The sequence below is a fragment of the Pelodiscus sinensis genome, chromosome 1 (assembly GCF_049634645.1).
Source record: "Pelodiscus sinensis isolate JC-2024 chromosome 1, ASM4963464v1, whole genome shotgun sequence".
NCBI classification, from domain to species: domain Eukaryota; kingdom Metazoa; phylum Chordata; order Testudines; family Trionychidae; genus Pelodiscus; species Pelodiscus sinensis.
Window position 1 is genome coordinate 181427487 of NC_134711.1, and position 24098 is coordinate 181451584.

At 41.8% G+C, this 24098-nt stretch overlaps 1 protein-coding gene and 1 long non-coding RNA gene across 5 annotated transcripts in view; one reads left to right on the forward strand and one right to left on the reverse strand.

Moving 5' to 3' along the window:
- The window catches only part of LOC142820917 (uncharacterized), a 155066-nt gene that overhangs the window by 12252 nt on the left and 118716 nt on the right, over window positions 1-24098 (forward strand). The gene's annotated exons all lie outside the window — the stretch shown is intronic.
- GRIK1 (glutamate ionotropic receptor kainate type subunit 1) overlaps window positions 22391-24098 on the reverse strand; it is a 206390-nt gene continuing 204682 nt past the window's right edge. Inside the window, exon 16 of one of the 2 annotated variants that reach the window (XM_014575046.3) lies at window positions 22391-22841. In XM_014575046.3, coding sequence (XP_014430532.2) covers window positions 22686-22841 — 156 coding nt within the window. In that variant the 3' untranslated portion in view covers window positions 22391-22685. The remainder of the gene's footprint in view (window positions 22842-24098) is intronic. The other variant, XM_075910575.1, reaches the window with a different exon arrangement.

A 24098-nucleotide genomic window follows, 5' to 3' on the forward strand; every position in this document is an offset into this window, starting at 1 on the left:
AGAGCAGATGCGGTTGTATCGAAGGGCTTGGCTATAGACGATGGATCGTGTGGTGTGTTCTGGATGGGAGCTGGATGCATGTAGGTAACTGTATGAGTCGGTGGGTTTTCTGTAGAGAGTGGTGTCTAATTTTCCATTGTTGATTTGTACGGTGGTGTCCAGGAAGTGGATCTCTCGTGTAGAATGGTCCAGGCTGAGGTTGATGGTGGGGTGTAGGTTGTTGAAATCTCTGTGGAATATCTCCAGTGTTTCTTGGCCATGTGTCCAGATCATAAAGATGTCATCGATGTACCATAGGTAGAGGAGGGGTGAAAGGGGACGGGAGTTGAGGAAACGTTGTTCTAGGTCAGCCATAAAGATGTTAGCATACTGTGGGGCCATGCGTGTACCCATGGCTGTGCCGCTGATCTGGAGGTATAAGTTGTTCTCAGACTGGAAATAATTGTGGGTGAGAACAAAGTTACATAGGTCTGCTATCAGGTTGGCAGTAGTGTCCTCTGGGATAGTGTTTCTAATTGCTTGTAATCCGTCTTCATGTGGGATGTTGGTATATAGAGCTTCTACATCCATGGTGGCAAGGATGGTATTATTGGGGAGGTTATCGATGTTTTGTAGTTTCCTTAGGAAGTCAGTAGTGTCTCGGAGATAGCTGGGGGTATTGGTTACGAAGGGTTTGAGAAGAGTGTCTACATAGCTGGATAGACCAGTAGTGAGCGTGCCAATACCAGAGATGATGGGACGTCCGGGGTGCCCAGGTTTATGGATCTTGGGAAGTAGATAGAACAATCCTGGTCGGGGGTCAGAAGGTGATTCTGTGAGGATTTGTTCCCGAGTAGCTGTGGGGAGGCTTTTAAGGAGACAGTGTAGTTTCTTTTGGTAGTCCAAGGTGGGGTCAGAGGGGAGAGGTTTGTAAAATGTGGTGTTCGAGAGTTGTCTGGTTGCCTCCTGGTTATAGTCGGCCTTATAAATAATGACCACAGCACCCCCTTTGTCAGCTGGTTTGATTACAATGTCCAGGTTGTTTTTGAGACTCTGGATGGCATGGTGTTCAGCGCGGCTAAGATTGTGTGTCGCTTGTTGTCGTTTGCGAATAATGTCAGTCTGTGCGTTGTTGCGGAAGCTGTGTAAATAGAAATCCAGATTGTAATTCCGACCGTCAGGGGGAGTCCATATAGAATTATTTTTCCTTTGGTGTTGGTAGGGGGGATCTGGTAGGTCAGATTGATGTTCAGCGGTGGTTTGGAAATATTCTCGGAGACGGAGGCGGCGAAAAAAAGCCTCAAGGTCACCACAAAATTGTATCCAGTTTGTGGGGGACGTGGGGCAGAAAGAGACCCCGGGACAAGACAGACTCTTCTGCTGGATTGAGTTTGTAGCTGGAGAGGTTAACAATATTATCCAGTGGGTTGAGGCAGTTGCTGTTGTAGCCAGTGGTATGGAGCAGGTTAGAAAATTTATTGTCTTTTCTTTGTTGTAGGGAATAGAAGTGTGTATAGTAGATTTCTTGTCTGGTGGAACAAAAGTCTTGCAAGGTGTCAGTCGGTGTGGATGTTTGTCTTGAGATGAGACGATCTAAGTTAGAAATGTCATTCTTGATGGTTTTCTGTTTCTTGTATAAAATACTTTCTTAATTTCTTGGATAGTGTGAGGCAGAGTCTTTCACTGTAGTCAGTGAAGTATGTTGATCTTAGTGGATTGTTCACTTTCAGTCCTTTGGGTACGATGTCCATTTTCTTGCACTTGGATAGAAAGATGATGTCTGTCTGTATCTGTGCGAGTTTCTTCATATGGTTGATGGATTTCCATTCCAAACGGCTAAATGTAGTGCCTTGCATGTAGAATACCTACAACCCCCAACTTAAACCTGTCCAACACATTATCAATAAACTACAGCCTATATTGGAACAGGATACCATACTCAAAGAGGCTCTGGGAGACAGACCCATAGTCTCCTATAGACAACCACCTAACCTCAAGATGATTCTTACCAACCACCACAGGACATACCACACTAATACCAACCCTGGTACCTTCCCTTGCAACAAACCCCGTTGCCAGCTTTGTCCACATATTCATTCTGCTGATACCATTATTGGACCTAACCAAGTGAGTTATAAGATCAAGAACACATATTCCTGCGCATCCAGAAATATAATCTATGCTATCATGTGCCGAAAGTGTCCGTCTGCTATGTACATTGGACAAACATCTCAGACACTTCGCCAAAGGATTAATGCCCACAAAACAGATATCAGACAAGATCACAAAGAGAAAACAGTTTCTTGCCACTTTAACCAGAAAGGACACTCTCTAAATGACTTAGCCACCTGCATTCTGCTACAAAGACCTTTTACATCTGCACTTGAAAGGGAATCCTCTGAACTGTCATTCATGTTAAAATTCGACACTTGTCAACAAGGACTTAACAAGACTTTGAACTTTCTCACCCATTACCAAGACAGTTTCCCCAATTATCACCTGTAATACCATTAACTCACAAACATCCCACTCTCCCTACCTTTAATATCAGCAATTCACAGACACTTACCTTCCTTCCTCCCCCTTCCCACCCCCCCCCCCGCATCCCCCTTCTGTTCTGCAATGTGATTTGTCCTTTTCATATTTGTTCATTTTTTTTTAATTGTATCCTTTGGTATATATGGTTGTGACTACTTTCTTCCACTATTTGATCTGAGGAAGTGGGTCTGGCCCACGAAAGCTCATCATCTAATAAACCATCTTGTTAGTCTTTAAAGTGCTACATTGTCCTGCATTTTGCTTCAAGTCCTTTTAGTTTGGCATGCACATAAGTTTTGTACAATGGGGTAGATGTGGTAGTGGTTGTAGTTAGGTTTTTTTTTTTTTTTTTTTTTTTTTTTTTTGGTAGTTAAGCTTCATGTAAGGCTTTGGTATAGAGGCAGATTGGGGAAGGGGAGAGAGAATTGTGTTGTCAGCAGAATAATTTAATATCTGACTAGGGACAATATGTGAGGCAGAGCTGCTTTTTGCGAAAAAGACATTGGTGCTAGGTTGAATTTCCTGGAAGAAGGAATAGTCCTGCAAGCTGTTGAACCACTGTGTCAAGATTGGTGCCAAAACGCATCTAAAAATGCAGATTCACACGTCAATGTGCTAACTTCTATGGAAGTTGGGGTGGGAATTTGGGTGCTTTATTTTTAAAAAATCCCAGTTACACTATCTCAAACTCCAGCTAGTTTGTTCACTCAGTACATTTTAATGACATGGGTGACAAACTGGAACTGTAATCTTTCTTTCAAAAGGAAGGATCTCATTTTTCTCCTGATGAGGTCATGATGACTTTTGCCAACACTCCAGTTCAGGAGAGCATCCCTAGTCAGAAAACTCATGCTTAATTTAAGTCAAAGGGGTTTAATTCTTTCTTTCCTCAACTGGAGCCTAAATGATATCATTGCCTGAGATGGGAAAACCACGGGTCCATTTGGAAACGTGGTGGTAGTCTACCAAAATGCTCTCACAACTTCACTCCTACCCAATTGCGAAATCAAATTGAGATGCTAATTACAGTAAAATAAACACCACAATGAGCTTTTTTCCTTCCCCACTAGCTAGGGTTGCAGGTGGCTGTAGTTTGAGGGGGAGAGGGGATATGGGAGTGGAGAGCAGCCCATTGCCAGCTCTACAGGAGGCAGGTAGTACTGCTGCTGCATGAGAGGGTCCTCTGACTGCATTAAATTTAGATTTATTTCTTTTACCATGTGGTTTCACTTTCATTCGTTTGGGTACCCCAGTGCTACAATAGTGACTATAATAATGAATTGCTTATATTGGTTTGCTTTGGATATCTTTCCAGTGAGGTGCTAACCACCAGGTCCATTTTGGCTTAGTTTAGTAGAGCTGATGGAATTCTAGGGTGTGATGTGATGGCTGTGGGACAGACCAAGACCTGGCAAAGAAAGGGAGAAGAGGCAGGTTCTTGTTACATAGTGAATGTAAAAAGGTGGCGTCTGACATAATTTTATTGGGACAATCACAGGAACATTGTCCTGTGGGCCCAGCGTGGAGAGGGGTTGGGGAGCAAGCTTGCTCCACACTCACCCCAAAGTTGTAGCTCCTGTCCGCAGGGTTGAGCTCAGCCCTCTGTTTTGTGCTTTATGACCTCGCACAGAGGTCGGAACATGGCTTACGTTTGATGTGGCTGCCAAGTTGCAGTACCGCTCGCGTTTGGCCAGCCTGCCCCTCTGTCATGATGGTGTCGTGGATGGGCCAAATCTGAGTGGTGCTGTGTCAAAAGAATGGAACTGGGCCCAGACTCACAGGACAGGAGCCCTGCTGTGGGGTGAGTGCAGAATGGACTTGCTCTCCAAACCCTCTCTCCTCTGTAGCAGGCTGGGATCAGTGTTGTGGTGGTGGGACGAAGGGTGCAGCTATGGATGGTCAGTGCCCACTTGGCAGGGTGAGGAGGAAGCGGTGATAGTGATGGAGAAGGATGTTAGCCTATGATTTTAAGCTTCCCCACAAATGTGGACCCGGACAGCTGGCACAAAACAAGCCTTGATGGGTCAGCTTACTAACAATTTAGGAACTTCTACTCTAGGCCATGCCTGACTCATTCTTAACCTCGAGTGACAGGGATTCCACAGTCTCATGAGCTAACCTGTTCCAGTGCTTAACTGTCATCCATATATTTAGAAAGAGTTTTCCCAATATCCAACCTAAATTTGCCTTGTTGCAATCTACACTGATCATTTCTTTTCCCATGCGTAGTGGCATTGGAGAGGAATTGATCACTGTCCTTATTATGCAAACCTTTTACATATAAGTCTTCAAATGCCCCCTCCACACAGTCTTTAAAATAAACATGCCCAGTTCTTCAGCCTTTCCAAGGCCGGGTTGCATAAGCAACTGAATTCAAGGATGGTGGTCTCTGTTGATCCTAAGCTCTGAATTTCTGAGGTTCTCCTCATATTATATGGATTTTTGCAATGCTAAGGCAGGGCCCTGATGAAGGATGATAGTAGTGGTTCACCAGATGAGAATGAGGCTGAATGCAGGTTAAGTTGAACAAGTGGAACTTTAATAAACCTGCTGTGCTGCTCTGCCCCTGTGGCTGAGCTACTTCCAGCTTAGTTCCTTGTATTCCCTGTTTTCCTGGTGTTCCTTCTGTAACTGCTTCCAGGGAATCTTGGTTCTATGATTTGTTCTACTGCTCATGCTACATCTTCCCTGTTTTACGAGCATTTTAATATAAATAATGATGCCCCAACACCCACCCTATCCCTTAGACTGAGGGTTTCTAGCACACAGCTCACTTTTGAAGTCTCTCCTTTTACCAGAGACTCAGCTGCCTACACAGTCTGAGATTAATTTGTTTTCCTCAATGAGCATCCACACTGGTGACCATCTTTCTCTCTATCAACTGTCTGAGTCTTCCCCCTCTCTAAGGAGTTTGCCTCCAGTTGGTTCTGCCATTCATTCCCTGGTGGCGTCACTAGGTTTTTTTTCTGGATGGTATGTCTGCGTTGTCATAAGTGCCTCTTGTTTTTTCAGACAATGTATTCCTCTTTCCTAGTCACCTCACATAATCTGGATGCCATGACATCCTGCACAACACTCGCCCACTCTTTCTGGTGTCCCTCTAATGACTGGAGCATCTCAGGAGTGCTTGCCTCCTTCTGGACCAGCAGGTCCTTTGTTGACCTGTCATGTTGTGCCTGCTTTCTCTGATTGTGGTGGTATCTCTCATCCTTCTAGCTATACAAGCCTTCCCTGTAGCAGGATTTTTTTTTTTCTGAGGCAAATTGGGGTCTGTTGATGAATTCAGTGTCTGGAATGCCATATCCTACTAAGTGGGTCTTCAGTATGCAAATTACTGACTTGCTTCTTCTGTGAGTCAGGGCCTCAACCTCACAGAAATTCGAGGAGTCTATCATATTCAAGTACTGCTTTTCCTTGACAATATGTCTGTTCCCACCTTCACTCATGGCCAAGTGGGCAGCTCACATGGTAAGTCTCTTTATGCTGGTGGTGATCACATGACTAACAAGTGTCACATTTTTCTATCAGGAAGAGGAGCTGCATATTCATTCCTGACCAGTGAGCACACTCCGGCCAGTCTAAGACAGTGGTCAACATGCAGGTGTGAAGCATGTATTTTTGTATGACCTCCATGTGTGATGAGGTTTGAACAGCTGCTCTTTGTCCTTGAAATAACATTTAATCCTTCAGGAAAACTCATCTTTAATTTGAAAATAAGGTTCTGCTTCAATTGGTACGTGTTTCTTCTGGCCACCTTGCTTGTATCACTCTCTTGACTGCCTGGAGTTGAATATCCTTCTCTGTAGTCTCATGGATTTCTACCCACTTTGCTATTGAAACTGGGAAACCGAGATGCCTGGTAATGGATTCAATGTCGTGATTCCCTTTCTTCTGCCAACTTCCTGATGCTGGTGTAAGCAGGGTCAGGATAAACTCTACCCTGACATCTGGTGGTGAATTGTGGAGAGTGGTGCAAAAAAGACTTCAGGGGCTGATCTTGTTTCCATAGGCACACCCACCCCGCCTAGTATGATCTCACAGCAGCCCAAATGGTCACTTTGACCGCTGTGGGATCCCCAGTCTCTCTGTTATTGAGGCGGAGGGATAAAGTGTTACCCTGATAAAACAGTTCCGCTGTCCTTGATTCACATTATGACAGAGGGATTCACCATCAACTAAGTAGCACTTGCTAGACAAGGGGCATGGGTTCCAAACCCAGTGAAGTGAGAGAGGCTGGGGACAGGTATTTGTACCTGGTGGTAGGGCCTCTGTCTGAGGGCCTGAAACACCAATTGCACCCTCTCCTCTCTCCACTGTGGAATATCAGAGCTAATTTGGATTCCATTAAGAGTCTAGTTACAGGCTGCTGAACTGACTTCACTTTGGGCCAATGGTGCACTAGCACTGAGGCTCCTCTACTATGAGCTGAACTTGCTAAAGAGCTGAAATCTACTATGAGCTGAAATCACTGAGTGCTGTGGAGAGCCTGAAGCTAAATTGCTGAGCAGCTAGCAGAACAGTTTGCGGGAAAGACCCAGTGGAGCAGCTGGTGGGAACAACCGGCGGGCGGCTGGTAGGAGCAGTGGTGGGCGGCCTGCAGAATGGCTAATAGGAACGACTGGCAGGTGGAGTGGAACGAGACGGAGAGGCGGAGCAGGGCAGTTCATGGGGACGGCTGGAGCAGCTCGCGGGACAGCAGGTGGAGTGTGGCGGAGTCGCTCGTGTTAAAGGTGGCAGCAGAACCCTATGGCGAGGCGGGGTCATCGGCAGACCACATAAGGTGTATCAATCCCCCACCCCCTCCGTTCCACTCAGGTTGGGAGGTAAAAACCCTGCAGGTAAACTTTTGAACCCTGGGGCGGCACTGACCCAGGACAGAGACTTTTGGGGTGTTGGACTTTGGGAGATTTTTGGCTGGGGGTGGGTCTTTGCATGGTTTGGGCTATAAACTCTGTTGTATTTTCCCAAGTTAATGCCATGTGATTTCTCTCTCTGTTTCATTAAATGTTTCTTTCAGTTCTGTGATGGACCCCTAGATATTGAACCCGGCCCTGGTTGCTGCCGGGCCTACCTGACAGAAGGGTTACAGTGGGTATATCTGCCCTGCTCAGGATTAGGGATGTAACAGTGTAGTCCATTAACTGATGAACTGATAAACAAAAGCTTACAAGCTAATGCTATAGACTACACGCATTCTCCACCCCTATCCACCAGTAAACTTTTTTAGCAGGCTGGCTAGCAGCTCAGCTCAGTCCTGGCTTGCAATGGCTCCAGGAGCTACTCCTGCTGCGTCTCTGCATTTAAAGTGTATCAGGAGCTGGGTGGACAGGCAGTCTGGCTCAGTTCCAGCTCATGCTGGGTCTGGGATCTCAGACCCTCCCCCCAGACAAAGGCTGCTGCCACCCTGTGCTGCTGCCTCTTTATCAGAGGTAGCAACACAGGGTGACAGGCAGCTGGTCTGCAAGAGGAGCCGGTTTTTAAACTGGCTCCCCTCACAGACCAGCTCCCACCTGGCACCCTGCGCTGCTGCCTCTGATACAGAAGCAGCAGCACAGCGTGGCAGAGTACTCCTCAGGAGTGAGGCCACAGTGCACTGGCTGCTGGCCTCAGCCCCAGGGACTATAGAATAGTCGACTAACCAATAAGAATTTATAAGGTTACTCGATGATTCAATTAACTGATATTTAACATCCCTACTCAGGATGTGAGCTCACACCAGTAGTTTTCCTGGACAATGTCTCATCTTTGGCTAGTAACATGGGAGTCGCATCAACATGTGCTGCAATCTCTTTGGAGCATTAATTAGGGGCTTACCTCTGGAAACGGTCATTGCACTATGACTGGGTGGCTGTATATGTACCGATGAAAACACTCCATTCCAAAGATCACAGCCCCAAGTTCTCCCCCCCCTCCCCCCCCCCCGTGTGGGGTCATCCTGGCCACACTCTACCAGGGCTTTGCTAAGCTCCTCGAACAGAGCTGCATCCAATCTTTTCCCCAGTGTATCACATGGGAGTGTCAGTGGTTTTCTTGGCTGAAAGTATTTCAGTACATGAGCATTTGTTGTTCTTTTTTGCTTCAGTATGGCAAATGTTTGCAGTTGGGGACCTGCCCATTCCAACTCCACAAGACAAGATGTTAGTTGGTATATGGGTTCCAGTCTGCAGCCAAGCACGGACAGAACTTGGACAGAATTCCATTCCTACGAAGCACTGTACCTCTTTCCGAAGCACTAGAGCTGGCATGATTGTGAGGGCTTTAATCTTCTTGATTCGCTCTCAATCCCTCTGCTGTGAGCAGATGTCCAATATGTGTCACTTCTTTCTGTTTGAATCCCTTTTTTCTTCCTGGGTTCAGTTTCATGTTCTTGTCCCTGCCTCACTGTAGAAAAGTGGGTAGTTTTCTAGTTGTGGTCTTATTCAGCTTCTACATTGTTGTTCTCTTCAGCTACAGTGAGACACCTGCAATTATTTTCTCCCCACGCAGACTTTCCAGCACTTGGTCGAGTCTTTTCTAGCCCATGTCTGGGACTCGGTGTAGGCCCCTTGGCATGTGCAGCTGTCTATTGTGACCCAAATGGTGTGGCTAAGACTGCCAGCCTGCTGCACTCTAACCAGGTTTATGGGCCAAAGCCTGTTCTATGCACTAAACCATAAAGTTTTTGACTTCGGGAAGTTCTGGCAAGCTGTCATCAGTTGTAGACTGTGTATAGTGACCTTTTTTAATGGCCAGTTCAGTGGCTCTAAGTTTATGCAGATGAGGAATCTGTCTGGTTGCTTCTTTATCACCAGACTCGTTGGTGCTATGATACTCCCCTTCTTCAGACTTATGAGCTTCTTGCCTTACTAGATTAGAAGCCCACTGGAATTGACCTTTGTGATAAGCATACAAGTTCCACTGTAGGCCCTACTTCCAGTTGTAGTTGTCCTTCAAGGCACCTGTTGCTCTTGAAAACATCCCTATGTGCTTTTAAAATTATCTCTCTTGGTGCTAAAGTTGGGGCAAGAGGTCATAGCAGCAATTGCTAATGTGTTCTTCACTTATACTCTTCCCTTGTTCCCTTACCAAATGCTAGCTCTTTTATGCAAAGCAAACAAAATTGTATGCCAAAACTGGAAGCCAAACTCTGCTAGTTTAAAAACAGCTGAGTTTGTCTTTAAACCACTGTTCAGTGAGGCTATGTCTACATTAGAGTTTTTCCAGGATACTGAAGTTATCCTGGAAAACCTCTGCCATGTCCAGGGAACACATCCGCTTTTTCTGATCAGTTTCCAAAAAAAAGCAGGCACGTTCTTTTGGAAGCCCTGTATTCCTCATTTTTTAAGGAGTAAGGGCTCTTCCAAAAGAGGAGATTTTTCCCACATTTGGCCCCATGTCGATGGGCCAAATATCGGAAAAGCCTCTTTTGAAAAAAGAATTGGAAAAAGGTAAGCAAATTGTGGTTTGCAATTTGCATACCTTTTTCCGAAAAAGAACTGCAGTGTAGATGTAGCCTAGGATACATCATCCAGAGCTTTTTCTTTTGGAAAGTGTTTTGTTTTTTTCAGGAGTGAGGAAGATTCATCTGGTCAGCAGGGACTTAGGTTTTTCTTGGTTAGGCTTTAAATAACATCTGTAATGGGCTTTACAAGAAGGTGAGCCCAATCCAAATGTGTGTGTGTGTGTGTGTGTGTGTTTGTTTTCTGCTCTTACCTGCATGCCCCTCCACCCTCAAAGTAAAATATTTTTCCTGCTGTGCAGGGTTCTATGTATGAATGCCTGTTGAAAGCATCAACACCTAAAATAATTGGAGTGGCGCAGCTTTTGCAGCTACAAATTTAGGATACAGTCCCTCTACCTTTCCTTCCCCACCACTGCTAGAACCTCATCTTTAAATTCTGAAGGAATGTGTAATCTGATTGAATGAAACAGATTACAGGGATTTGTTAGGTTAATAAAATGCTAGATTAACAGTAATGCAGCATTGTGATTAGAGAGAGTAAATCACTGAAGGCATAGTTTCCTTTGGATGTAAATTCTCTCAATTTAGAACAAAAGTTGTCTATTGAAAACTATTTTTCTAGTAATTAGTAAACTGAAAACATGCTGGCCTCTTGAAAAACTATTGAAGTTAAGAGGTAATTTTATCAAAATGTTAATTGATGTTTAATTTTTAAAGTAGCAAATTTTCCTGACACGCCTCCATTATTTATTTTTCAGTGGAGGATGCACTGTACACTAAAATATCCTCTGTGTGTGTGTGTGTGTGTGTGTGTGTGTGTGTGTGTGTGTGTGATAAATTCACCATGGAACACCTGCTATTATATAAGGGAGTGGCACTTGACTGAAGAGATCATCTGCCATTTTGGGTGCAAGGCTCTGGACTGCCTGGGGAAGAGCCGGGAGTGGCTGGCTGAAAATCATGGCAGCCTCTCCTTGCTGTGATGAGAAATAGTCTTTAAATTAGAATATCAGTTGCTAAATACAAGCTCTCCATGATTTAATAAAAGCTACAGCCCTTCTTGAGGAATGTAAAGATGTTCTCTCAAGGCATGCAACTGACTAAAAAAAGAAAGTGTGCTCTAAACAAATCCTTGTTCAGGTTGAATTGAGTGAATAAGGAGATCAAATGAAAAACAACGAAATGTTAAAATTCTTTCTATGTGAATAAACTGAGAACATATAGGTATGTGTTTTTAAAAAAATACAGTCTGGCAGCATCCCATTTTCAAAGGGAAAAGAACATCATCTGTGGGTTAGTTGTTTCATCTGATGACATACTAGTTCCACATTGAAAGAGCAATGTTAATATCTCAATGAAACCTGCAATGAGAGTTTTTTGGGTGCTGGTGTATGCAGCAAATTCCTTTTTGGAGTGCTCAGACATAAGACAATCAAAAGGAAATATAGGGTGGAACATGAAGCGCCTCCACATGCACCATTAGAAGTGTATCCGGAACACAGCGAGAAGAATTAAACATGACCAGCTCCAGACATGTTGAAAATAGATCATTGTGTGACACAGAGGCACTGAGAAATGGACAGTGAAGCTCTCCGCTATTGAAATGAGCTTTTAACAATATTACTAGGTATCTATCTATACCTTTAGGTGCCAAAATATCTCTGAAAATAGGGAAAGAACAAGCTAAAAATTACTTAGACAAGGTATGTGTCTTTGAGTCTCGAGGACCTGTTGAAATACATCCTAGAATACTCCAGCAGCTGGCTGCAGAGAGATCTGAGTCATGCTATTACTTTCTTTGAAGGGGTAACAAGCCTTGTGGATAAGGGGGAAGAGATAGACATTGTGTATCGTGACTTTAGTAGGGCTTTTTCATGACCTTCTCAGTTGGGTACATAACTGGAAAACTTCCCAGAGAGTAGTAGTCATGGTTCGCAGTCAAGCTGTGAAGAGAATATAGTGAGGTTCCACAAGGATCAGTTCTGCGTCCTGTTCTGTTTCATATCTTCATCAGTCATATAGATAATGGTATAGAGAGTCCACTTATAAAGTTTGTAGAAAGGGTTGCATGTACTTCAGATAATAGGATTAAAATTCAGAATGATGTGGACAAACTGGACAAACTGTCTAAAGTTAATAAGGACAAATCAACAGTAATCCACAGGAAGGAACGCTCAGTTGCTGTATGCACAAAGTGGAAAAAGAATATCTAGGAAGGAGTACTGTAAAAAGAGATCTGGGGGAATCATAGTGGATCACAAGCTAAATATGAATCAGTGTTACACTATTGGGGGGAGGGGGAGGAGAGCAAATATTCTAAGATATATTAGCTGAAGTGTTGTAAGCAAGACATGAGAAGTAGTAATTCTGCTCTACTTCATGTTGTTTAGGCCTCATCTTGAGTATTGTGTCCAGTTCTGGGCTCCACATTGCAGGGAAAATGTGATAAATTGGAGAAAGTGCAGAGAAGGGGAAGAAAATTGATTAAATTGGTTTTGTTTAATCTGGAGAAGAAAAGACATGCTTGAGGGGAGATATATTTATATATCTATAGCTATAATATAGATATTAAAACGTTACGAGAAAGAGGGTTGGAATTGTTATATTTAACCTCTGAGAACAGGTAGTACAAGAAGCTGTGGGCTTACATTGCATCAAGGATAAGTTTAGATTGGACATTAAGAAACAATTCCTAATTACCAAGGTGGTTATGAGAGATTATGGAATCTCTATCATTGGAGATTTTTTGAGGGAAAGGTTAGATGAACACTTGTCAGGAATGGTCTAGATCAGTGACTCTCAACCTTTACAGATAACTGTGGCCTTTTTAGGAGTCTGATTTGTTTTGAATACCCCAAATGTCACCTCACTTAAACTATTTGATTACAATCAGACATACACTTTTTATATTTTCATATCAAACTATTACTGAAACATTCTTACTTTTTCATTTTTACTCTATAGTTACAAAATAAATCAGTATAAATACTTACATTTCAGTGTATAGTGTATAAAGCAATATACTATGTTGTTGATATGAAAGTCATTTCTATATGAAATAAGTTTCTTCTGACTTTTATGTAGCCTGTTGTAAAGTTGGCACATATCTAAGTGAGTTTATGTACATCCTGGAAAATCTCTGAATACCCTTAGAGCAAAGGTGGGGAACCTCAAGGTCTGGGGGCCGGTTGCAGCTCTGGGCTTGCCTGGATCTGGCCTCCAAGGCTCACCTATCCCCCTTCACTCTGAATTGGGAAGCCTGTGCAGGTGCTCCAGCCCCTCTGCTGCCTCACCATGGGGTTGGAGCACACAAAATCTACTCGGCTGGGCACTCCCTAGGTTTTGGTGTGCGAGGGAAATGTGTAAGGACTGTCTTTCAGCTTCTCAGTCAGGTGCCACATGAGTGAGGGTATTTTGTGTGTGGCCCAGAACTGATTTTTCTGTGGGTCAGTGGCCCCCAACCCAAAAAAGGCTTCTCCACTCCCCCCCCTAAAAGTACACACACCTCTTTTTTGGTTGAGATTCACCAGTCTAGATAGTACTTAGTCCTGCCTTAAGTGCAGAGGACTGGACCAGATGATATCTCATGGAGCCTTCCAGTTCTACAATTCTACTGTAAGAAACAATTCAAATTGTCTTGTGATCCTACTGCAAAGGCATAGTCCAGAATCTTGTCCTCAGCTGCAGTTCACAATAGGCTCACCCAATTCCAGAAAGAGAATGGGTATGGATATCCAAATGCTGATGGGCAGCTCTGGGGTAAGAAATTCTCTGACCACATCTTGGAACTTAAGGTACTCTGGAAACACATTTTAGAATATTATTACAACTTGACTTGGAACATGATTTGCAACTATACAAAATTAGCAGAAACTGTGCTATAGATTTGCTAGGGGTAGCTCATAATACCTAGAGCAGCGAAAAACATACAGTGGTGCAAGTTTTCTAACTAGGGTTCTGTAGAAAATTGCATATAATGAAAAGGTCTGACTGTATTAAGCTGCACAGCCATTTTTTTCAATATAACTGTGGCTAGCAAGCTATGCTGCCAGGTTTGGGAAGGACCTTAACAAGAAGCTAAAATGTCAGCTAACAATTAATCAGGTAATTTGGATTATTTACCTCACTTATCAGCCACTCACTAAGCTGGATCTCATTGGCCAGTAATAGAAAGTAGAGGGCAAACTTGATAACCTTGTAAAAGCTCCATACCATGTTCTCTTAAAATGCTCAGCAGCATCCTTATTCTTAGTGTCTTACTGGTCTTTAGCAATTCTCCTTTTGTAAGCTCTTCAAGGTGAAGGCTCCTGTCTGCTTAAATATTTAGGGGCTATTAATAACAAAAAACACACATACATAGCAGATGCTCAACTTCACTTTTGGATGCAGGCATTAGAAACATAGAACCCTCACTGCTGGCTTTAGTCACATTCTTGGCTGCTTAAGTGTTGTACATCTGTGGCTTTTGGCACTGCACTGTCATGTTCAGAACTAGTCTTTTGTTTCTCTTGGTTCTTACCCCGCTCCCCTTTTTTAAAATTAGACCAGATACCTGTAATTCCATTTAGGTACAAGCCTGCATTGGGGTGTGGCACAGTTGCCCTGACCTACCTCCAGAAAGAGATTTTTCCCAGATTTCCCTGCAAGTCCTTGGTGTGCAATGGGAATGCTGCCACTGCTCCAGCATGCTCATCTTTCTCCAGCACCTCAATCACATAGGCTGGTGCAGAGGGGGATAGAGCCATGATCCAGCATGTGTAAGTGCCCATCCCAAAGGTCTCACTGTTCCATTGATAGCCTATTCAGTGTGGCCACAAGACTTACTTACACTCACTTCTGGTTTCTCTCTCCAGATTTATGCATCTGGTTGCACCACTGCAGTGCAGCCTTCTCCACATCCCTCATTGCCGCCTTTTGCATGGCTAGCAACCTTGGCAGCTAGCAAGCAACAAAGCCATACTGAAATCATTGCAAAGTTGTGCCTGCCCTCTGCATGGAAGACCTGTTCTGACCTGCCCTGCCTTTGTGCACTATACAAAGACAAGCCCAATGTGGCCTTTTATGAACATGTTCTTGTGCTGCCCCTTTCAAGTATTTTAGCTAGATTCTCTGCCAAAAACAGGAAAATTGCTCCTCAAGGTGTAGATGGTGATTCTCCCAATAGAGGGGAATCCTTGAGTTTAGCTAGTTGTATGCCACTTTCATTCCCATTCCTGCATACGGGTGACTCAAGGGTATGCTGGGCCAGCAGAGGGGGACTGAGTACACAACTATTGATAAATTGTATAATCAATTGCTTGATTATACTTTGGTTCATCATGAAATATAATCGAGACCTGATAATCAATATCAGTCATGGTTGATTGCTAAAAAGTCAATAGCAGTGCATAGGTTGAACCGTCCAGCAACATCTGTGGTCCAGCATGACTTTAGTTAGCCATATGTCCACTAGACTTTAGTTGCCAAGTTTCCCAAGGACCCATGAAGTTTGTTTACAAACACCAGTCCTGGCTATTGGTGTGCTGTACTGTTATTTAGCGCTGATTCACCCCTAAATGTCTTACATAGATTCTGTAATTTTCACTCCAACTCATCTGATGAAGTGGATTTTACCCATGCAAGCTCATCTAATATATTTGTTAATCTCTAAGGTGACACAGGACTGCTTGTTTTTAAAGTTACAGACTAGCATGGCTACCTCTCTGAGACTTTCTAAGAGCCCCATGAGTAGTGGGAGTGTTAGTAATGTTGCTAGACAATGTGGACCTCCCATGGTTTGGCAAATCCTCTGGTTTGGCACAGGTCAGGTTCCAAGTCTGCCAGACTAGAGAGGTTCAACTTGTAGTACAGGCAAAGTTTCAATATGATATCAGTTTCTGGGGAGCCATGTAGTGCAAAGTTGTTAAATTCACCTTATGTAGAAAGTTTGGTTCCAAAGGTACACACTTGTGCTAGGAGTATTTAAAGGATAACTTTACAAGTTACAAATCTCTTTACACATCACAAAAATCCAACCCACCACTTTGCCCCAATTCTTTATCTTGTTGTTGTTGTTGTATTGAGTAGTAGTGTTACAGATACTGGTATCTTTCACCTTGCACCAGGACAGAATATTAACGTGTTTTGCCTCTGAGAAGTTTCCTAGTTTCTAATGCCAAAGCAAAGTGTTATGGGATACTTAGCATAAGTGAACAGGGTTACAGAAAGACATAAATCCATTCAGGCCATATGACTTATTGATATGTTAGCCTAGTATATATTGGTCAACACAGACATCTGCCTTTCATTAACAGCATTCCTTGGGCTGCTATAAGCTATAATTGCAGTTTTTCTGACCTCAACTGCCCCATGATCAGAGGAGGAGAAAGGTGTGTCAAAGTCAACTTTCTATTATCACTTTCCTCAGGTGTATCCAGTGTAAATTCGGTGCAGTTGTAGATCTGGCCCATTGACTAATGAAAGAAACACAACCCTCAAAATTTCCCGAGATGGCTAGTGACGGGGGTGCCTCAGTATTTGAGTGCTCAGTCTGAGGGAACTTTAAAGAGTCTGATGTTTAGCACTTTCTGAAATCAAGCTCACTTAAGGCTTCTCATCACCCAGGATCACTTACCATTTCCGAAAATCTCAGCTGAAGATCTTCTGTTACTGGGTGAAGAAACAGGCGTAAAACTAATATATATGACTTTAATTTTAAAAAATATTTTCTAAATGTCACTTCAGTTGGAACTATAAGAAAAATATTGAGAGTTGATTAATATTGTAAATATTTTTGCAGTGGATCAGCACAGTTAATTAGTCAAGGAATTTCTGTAATTGTGACTCATTAGGAAAACGAGCAGTATACTATTTAGTAGTTGGCACATGGGTATTTTGGTTGGGTTTCTGTGAATGGTCTGTGCATTGGTATACTTGTGGACATGCTGCCTGAATAAAAAACTAAGTTCCTCTTCCCACTGTGTCCTTTAGAGATAGCTGTATGAATAACAGGATCTATTCACCAGAAGTTCCAAAACTGGGGGAAAAAATTTTGTTTCAGGCTAAATGCCAGATTTTTAGGAAAAAAACTTTTAAATCAAAAACTGTATTTTTTAATTGTTCAGAATTGAACTAAAAGCTTTGTCTTAACCATTAAAATGCTTTGTCTCAATTTTTTATTTTTAAAATAAAAATAAGGAATTTCCAAAAACTAAAAGCTGTTTTGAACCAAAATAAAGTGGGGTGGGAAAATGTTTTCAGATTTTTTTTTATTTATTTTTTTTTTTTTACACAAAATGTCTGCGTAGCCCAATCTGCATGTTTACTGAGTGTCGGAGAAGGGAAGCTCATACAAAATATTTTGCCCAGCTCAGTTGATAGCCTCCTTTTGTAGTCATTGACCATGCTTCTATTACAGCTAACAATGACAAAACTTGTCACTTCGGGTGTGGAAAAAACACCCCCATGAGTGATATTCGTTTCAATGTTATAAGTGGTAGTGTGCACAGCTACTGCTGCTCATGTTGGTGGTTTAATTTTTTTATGTCAGTGGGAGAGCTCTTTTCCATCAGCCTGAAGCAGGTACATGAGTGATCGTATAGTGGTACAGCTGTGCTGGTGTAAACTCATGGGAGTAGACAAGCCTTTTGTCTGTACAGCATTAAAAGGAATTGTACACCCTAGTTTTAGAAGGGTTAAATTGGGGGTACTGTCAGTGTGCAAGAGTGATACGTTCACCGAACATCTAACTACCCTTGTGCACCACACAATTTGGGTAACGCAAAGTACTCTTGTGTATCTGGTTTTGTACATAGCTCATTCTTAAGAGTTCTAGAGAGATTCGGATAATTTTTCTTTGGCTGTTGAACAAACATCTGCCCCTGATCAGCTCACCACAAAGTAGAGGGCAGTGAATGTTACAGAAGACATACATCTGATTAACATTTTTTTATGAAGCTAACTATAGTTTTCTCCCTCTCCTTCCTTTCTCTAAGCCTCTCAGTGTTAAAAAATTCCATCTGAAACAAATAGCTTAATTCAATATTACAATCCTGTAGCACTTTAAGGGCAGAGCTACCAAAAATTGAACAATGCTAAGTGGGCTCCCATCCCAAGAAAAATTGTTAGTGAGATTCCAAGTGTTGTTTGAAACATTATCATTGTCATACTCAGCCTGTACCTATAATGTCCTTCCTAATTCTACAAGGCTCTCCACCACAGTCTGTTGTGATTGGGTCAACATATGCTGGAGTTTGGCCATGCAGACCCCTCTTATCAGCTGCTCCTCTGTCCAGATAGCCTTTACCATGGGTGCAGATGAACAAGCAGCTTGAAAGGAATTGCCACCTTCTTTTCCTTTGTAAGGTTCCTTCTGTGGAGTTGGTGATTTGGCACTTCCCTCCACCCCTCTGCTCTCTTCTGTGTTTTCCTTGGGTTCTATCCTTTAGTCTCTTCCCCTTCAGACCAACCAGACTGAAGGAGAGGCAGCTAGTGGAGTTCGAGTCTTTCCTCTCTGACTTGTCTGAGAAGATCTCCCCCCCCACACACACCTCCACTCCCACCCCAGCCACTACAGTATGGTGTAAATCCTACCATATAGCTGTTATGTAGGGAGTAGCCACTTCCATAGTGCCCATTAATAGCTGAGCCAACAGAGGATTACAGTCTGTGGAACACCAGTCCCAAATAAGATTGGTTAGAAATTTCAACCTGGCCAGTTGAGCAGCAGACTAGCCTTTTAGACACCCAGTTGTGCTGAGCTCAATTCAGTTTTCTAATGCCAATTACTTTTTGTCACCAGCCTAATAGAGTTCTATGCTGTGAGTCCATCCTCAGAGTAGAAGGATGTGAGTTCCCCAAACAGATGCAGTCAACTATTTTGACTTTGCTCTTCTCAATCATTGCGGTTTAGTTTCCACATTGCATTTCTAAGAGTCTGACAATATTAACCATATAACATCTATTTTAAAAATAGCAAAGACAGAGATGGGAGTGTGGGAAAGTGAACAGAATCAAAATTTTAGCTTCAAATATGAATTTTGTTTGACATACACATTTTGTGTCTGCCAATAAGTTGTATCTTTTTTCCAACTGATCAGCTAGCCAGAAATTCCCAGTCATTTGAGGGCTGCAGGTGACAGGTAGCTAAATAGCAGTGATTCTGATCATTGAGGAAACTTGACTACTGCCAGTCCAATATGGAGTAATTAAGGCATATCAATCATTTGATACATGGGATTACAGATTCATAGCATTCCTGCAAGAATCAGTCCCTTAAAGGGTGTTAAACTGGTCCTTTAGCCAAATGAAACCTTCTGGGCTTAATATTGACTTTTTATTTCAGCTGAAGACTTTTGAAGATCAGTATAAGTAATAGAAAGTATAAAGCAGATGGCTATAAAGAAAAATACACTGTGCACTGATGTAACATGGTGAAGGAGGCTGGGATGAAAAGGGAAAACTGAAAAGGTGAACTGGAGTCTTTGTTGGAGGAAGTGCTTTGTACTTAAAAGACGTGGGGCAAATGAACAGAGTGCCAGTAACAGCTTGTGTTCTTTTGGTTGGCTTGATGTGTTTTCATGTATATAACTTGCATTGCAGCAATACCCACACATCCCAATTATGCGTCTATTGAGCTAGGCTCTGAGTGTACACAGTTAAACCCAGAGATCTGATATAGTATGTTGTTTTGTACTTTCTATAGAGTCTTTTTTCCAGGTATCATCTCAGTTGTTAAATGTTAATTAAGCCTTACAATACCCCCTCCCCCCAACCTCATGATGTGCAATAGTATAAAGATCACATCACCCACTGCAAAAATACAGACGCTTCTGGAATGAAACACGGTAGCAGCACCCATCACCACTTCATTCCTCCATTAGAAGCAATTAGAGTATATGCATGAAAAATAAGTCAGTTTAACTCTCTAATAAGAACATTTGCTTTCCTGACAGATAATCTTCCAGTTAACTTAATTTGCATAATGTTCTGCCATGTAAGAAAAAAATCACTATTTGCTGGGACATTATAAAAAGGTCACAACTAATCATATTTGTTACTGTGAGTTTGCAAACAGACACACTGTTATCCCTCAGGACAATGTGTGTTTTCCCTCTTTGGGTTTATACGCTACAGGTTGAACTTCTCTAATCTGGCACCCTGGGAACCTGACAGGTGCCGAACCATGGCAGGTCAGTATTGTCTAGCAACATTAACAACTCTTCTATGGCTTACTGGGCTCTTAGAAGACACTTAGTGATAAATTAGAGCTAAATAATGCACGGAACACTGAGAGCCAGGATTGGTAGCATGGAAATTTGGCCTCCCCCCATAAGCTACCTAAAATCATGCCAGACCATGGATGTTGTTGGACCAGAGGGTGCCAGACTAGAGTAGTTCAACATGTAGTTGTAATCTTACCTTGTACATTAATATAGCAGACACATTATACGGTGTATAAGCAGGTATTAAAAACTAAAATACACTTAATATCCACCATGTCTTTTAAAAAAAATGAGGAATGATCTGAGCCACTTTGAAAGTGATTTGATTTGCAGGGTGGTGGTTGCTTAGATCTTTATGAAGATAAAATATCTGAAGTTCAGCACCTAAAATCACTAATCACTATTTTAAATCCAGCCCATAATAATTTATACTATTCACACTACTCCAATAAAGGAACTTAATTCATTTCAAGCTTCAGGCCTCCACTGCTTCCTTTTGATTCCCCCAGCTGTGCAAGTTAGTGTAAAAGATCCAGGGGGACAAAAGGGAAGGTTCTTTTCCAGTTTACCTCAATGTATGTATTTCTCCCATCACAGCAATTTGCAAAGGATGTGGATGTTACCAGAAACCCAAGGTGAGTAGCAGGAGGTCTGCTTCCCCATGAAAATGTCGAAGAATCACTATGGAGCTTAGCACTCCACTGAAGCAGTAATAGCTCTTGTGTCTCTTTTGTTGACTCCCCAATCAGAGAAGGCAGAGAACATGACTATGAACTGTGATAGATGGCTAGGGCCTGACTCTCTGATGCTTTGGGTCCATATGGCTGTCAGAGGATCAAAGAAGAGAAGGGGGTCTTTGCATAGCAGGCTGGGGACTCATGGTTTTCAGACGTGTGGTAATTTTGCTAGTGTCACCCCCTGGGATTGCTCCTTTTTTCCACTTGTGAATCTGTTCAGAAGAGGGAAATATGTCCACCTGGTGACAGTCATTTAAAAAAAAACTTTACACAGCCTCTATACTCCCACCTCTCTTTGTATAATTTGCAGTATTTTTCAGATAGGTGGTGACTCATTATACAGTAAAACTATAACCTATTTATGACGAATACAATATCAGCCTGGGAGGCTTTAAAGCTAATATTTACTAGCTTATTTTTAAGTCTCATGAAAATTATCAAGAAAGTATGTTCATGGTCTGTGGCCTGCTCACTGAGAGTAGGGAGATGGGCTGGCTGTGGGGGCCAATAAATGAAACTGGTTTTGTACATACTACACAACAAAACGGTTGATATTTTGGGACAATTTGAGACATTTTGGTTTGGTTTCCAGGTTTGTATGGAATCAAAACTGGAAAGTGAAAGATGAAAAGTGTGCGAACTGCAACAAAAGGTTATCAAACTCTGTAAGCTTGAAACACTGAGTTACATAACTCAGGGTCTTTTGGTTTTTGTTCTTTTCCTGGAAGGTCATATATTTAAAAGCCAAAGTTGTATCCTCTGCTGAGCACTACAGGAGCTGTACGCACATAAGCAAGGGCAGAACATGGCCCTTCAAATTTCACACTTCGGGGCCATCAGAAGCCATTCCTCATATTTTCTCAGATGCTAAAAAGAGGTAGTATTTCAGGAGAGACTATTATTTGCTTAATTATAGTATCTTTAAGTGGTGTCCCCTGTGACACACTTAAAGCAAGTACAGTTTCATCCTAGAAAATGAGCTCTGTTCTATTTCCTAAAAGATGCAGTTTAGCTTTGGTATTTTTGTGGTCAGTTTTATAATATGAATAAAATTAATGGTGTACTATTGGCTGTTATTTCTAAGGGGGACAGTGTACATTAGGCATTTTTTAATACCAAGAGCCAAAAGGATAATGCAGTATACAAATGGTTGGACTGCCAACTTTCTCACCTTTTCAGAGTGTTTGTAATATTTGTTATTGTTTCTTAAAGCCCTCATTTTAATAAAAGGGAGAAGCTCAGCTTTTATTTTAAAAATCCCACCTCTCCTGGTTGCAGTGAGAAGCTTAAAAAATGTGATGCTAAATAGGTCAACACCAGGAAGGCAAATAATCTTCAAGCCACTCAGTTTTGTATGGCCAGACACATGTTTTTTAGCTGCTTGTAATTGGCAGTACTGCAATTTTTTATGAAAAGAAATAAGAATATGTTATGGCTATGAAAGTGAAAGGAAAAATGTAGGACATACACATTATTTGGAAAAAAAACCTCTGTATCTTTATTTATTTAGAAAGCACATACAGCGATGTATGGGAAGGGAACAGTGATGCAAAATAGGTCAGCATACAAATTCTTTTCAAAAGAAATGGTGAGATGCTTTTCCAAATAGTTGTACATCAGTCTAAATGAGCATTTAAACTGCTGGACCTTTCCTAGATAAAAAGAAACCACATACAATTTCTGAAGAACAAGTCTATTTTCAGAAATTCCTCAAGTCAATTTTGTAGGCAGCAAAGTTTGGTTGTTTGTTTTTATTCCTGATGTTTCCTGGGAGGGGTTTCCCCCTGTTTATGCCATGGTTTCTTTCCTCAGTGTCCGCCTCTGATGACAAGTAAGGATACTTGTGAACGATGATCTCCCTTTAGTTCTTGACCTCTTCTTTAATTTCTTCTGATGCTTGAGTGAAATTCCGAGCTCCTCCATTATAGCATTGAAAGAAAGACACTAGAGGAATTTGGAAAAAGTTCTTAACATTAATTGAAAATACATTTTAAACTAAAATTCTTCAAAACTTTGTCTGTAGAAACCTAAACTCTGGCTATAAGGCACAATTCACGGGTTTCACTAATTTTGGGAGTTTCTTCATGGAATTAAACAATCTGTAGTGTAGGGCCATATTGCAGAGTGGATTTTCAAAAGTTCTGGGCACCAGCCCCAATCCTGCTTCCATTGATATTTAGTTTAATATTTATTTCAATGGAAGCAAAGTTAGCCCACCACTGTGTGGATTTGAAAATCTTATCCGAAGTCATTTATGGCTTCCACAGTTCCGTCCAATTATGGAACTTACCTTTCCTTGGAAAACCATGATCACTGTTAGCCTTAAAATGCACTACTGCTAAAGAGATCAAATACAACTTATTTTAAAAGATTATTTGATTCTTTCCCTCCTCATTAAACTAATACATCTTAAGAATAAAACATTTTCCAATACTCTATATTTCTACTGAAAAATGGAGAAAAACACTTCAAGAACATTCTGTATCCAGGAAAGTTGAAGTTACCAGTACATTAGAACAAAACAGTTGGAGAATTGCAATATGGTTTACAAAGTGGACTTTCATTTGCTACAGCACTCATGATGATATGTTGAGGGAAAATAATATAAAACTGACTGCTAAAATAACTCCATGTGGTATAAAAATGTATAATAAATGCCTCAAATGGAATGAGTTATGATGTACAACTAATATATAGATTTTCAAAAGTCAGGTGATAGGTGTGATTTTAAAATGTACTTTTGACCATCTCACTGGCACCCTGCCCACTAATCTATTCTTTACTTTTAACATTCCAGACCCCTCTGAGGAGTTTTAAGAGATGCTTTTAAAAAAAAAAACAACCCAATGAAATATTTTCTGTATCCCAAACATGGATTTCCTTCTAAAAGTACAATGCTGGAAGATGGGCTCTCTTCAGTCTTTGATTAGTAAATCAATTCTAGTAGGTCATAGCCTACAGAGCTAAATAGGAAATATTTATACCAGGAGAAAAAGAAATCCAAACTTGCCTACCAGCTTCTAGTTCCCAAGAAAGAATTTGAAGCTGGTGGAATCATGTTAACTTGGGCAGAAAAGTGATTTAGTAAAGGTTACAGAGGGAATCATTTTCAGAGCAAGGATTAGAATTCAGGACTTCAGTACCATGCCCTCCCTCCTTTCTCTGAGTAGTATGTGGCCCTGTTTCTGCAAACTGTGGTGC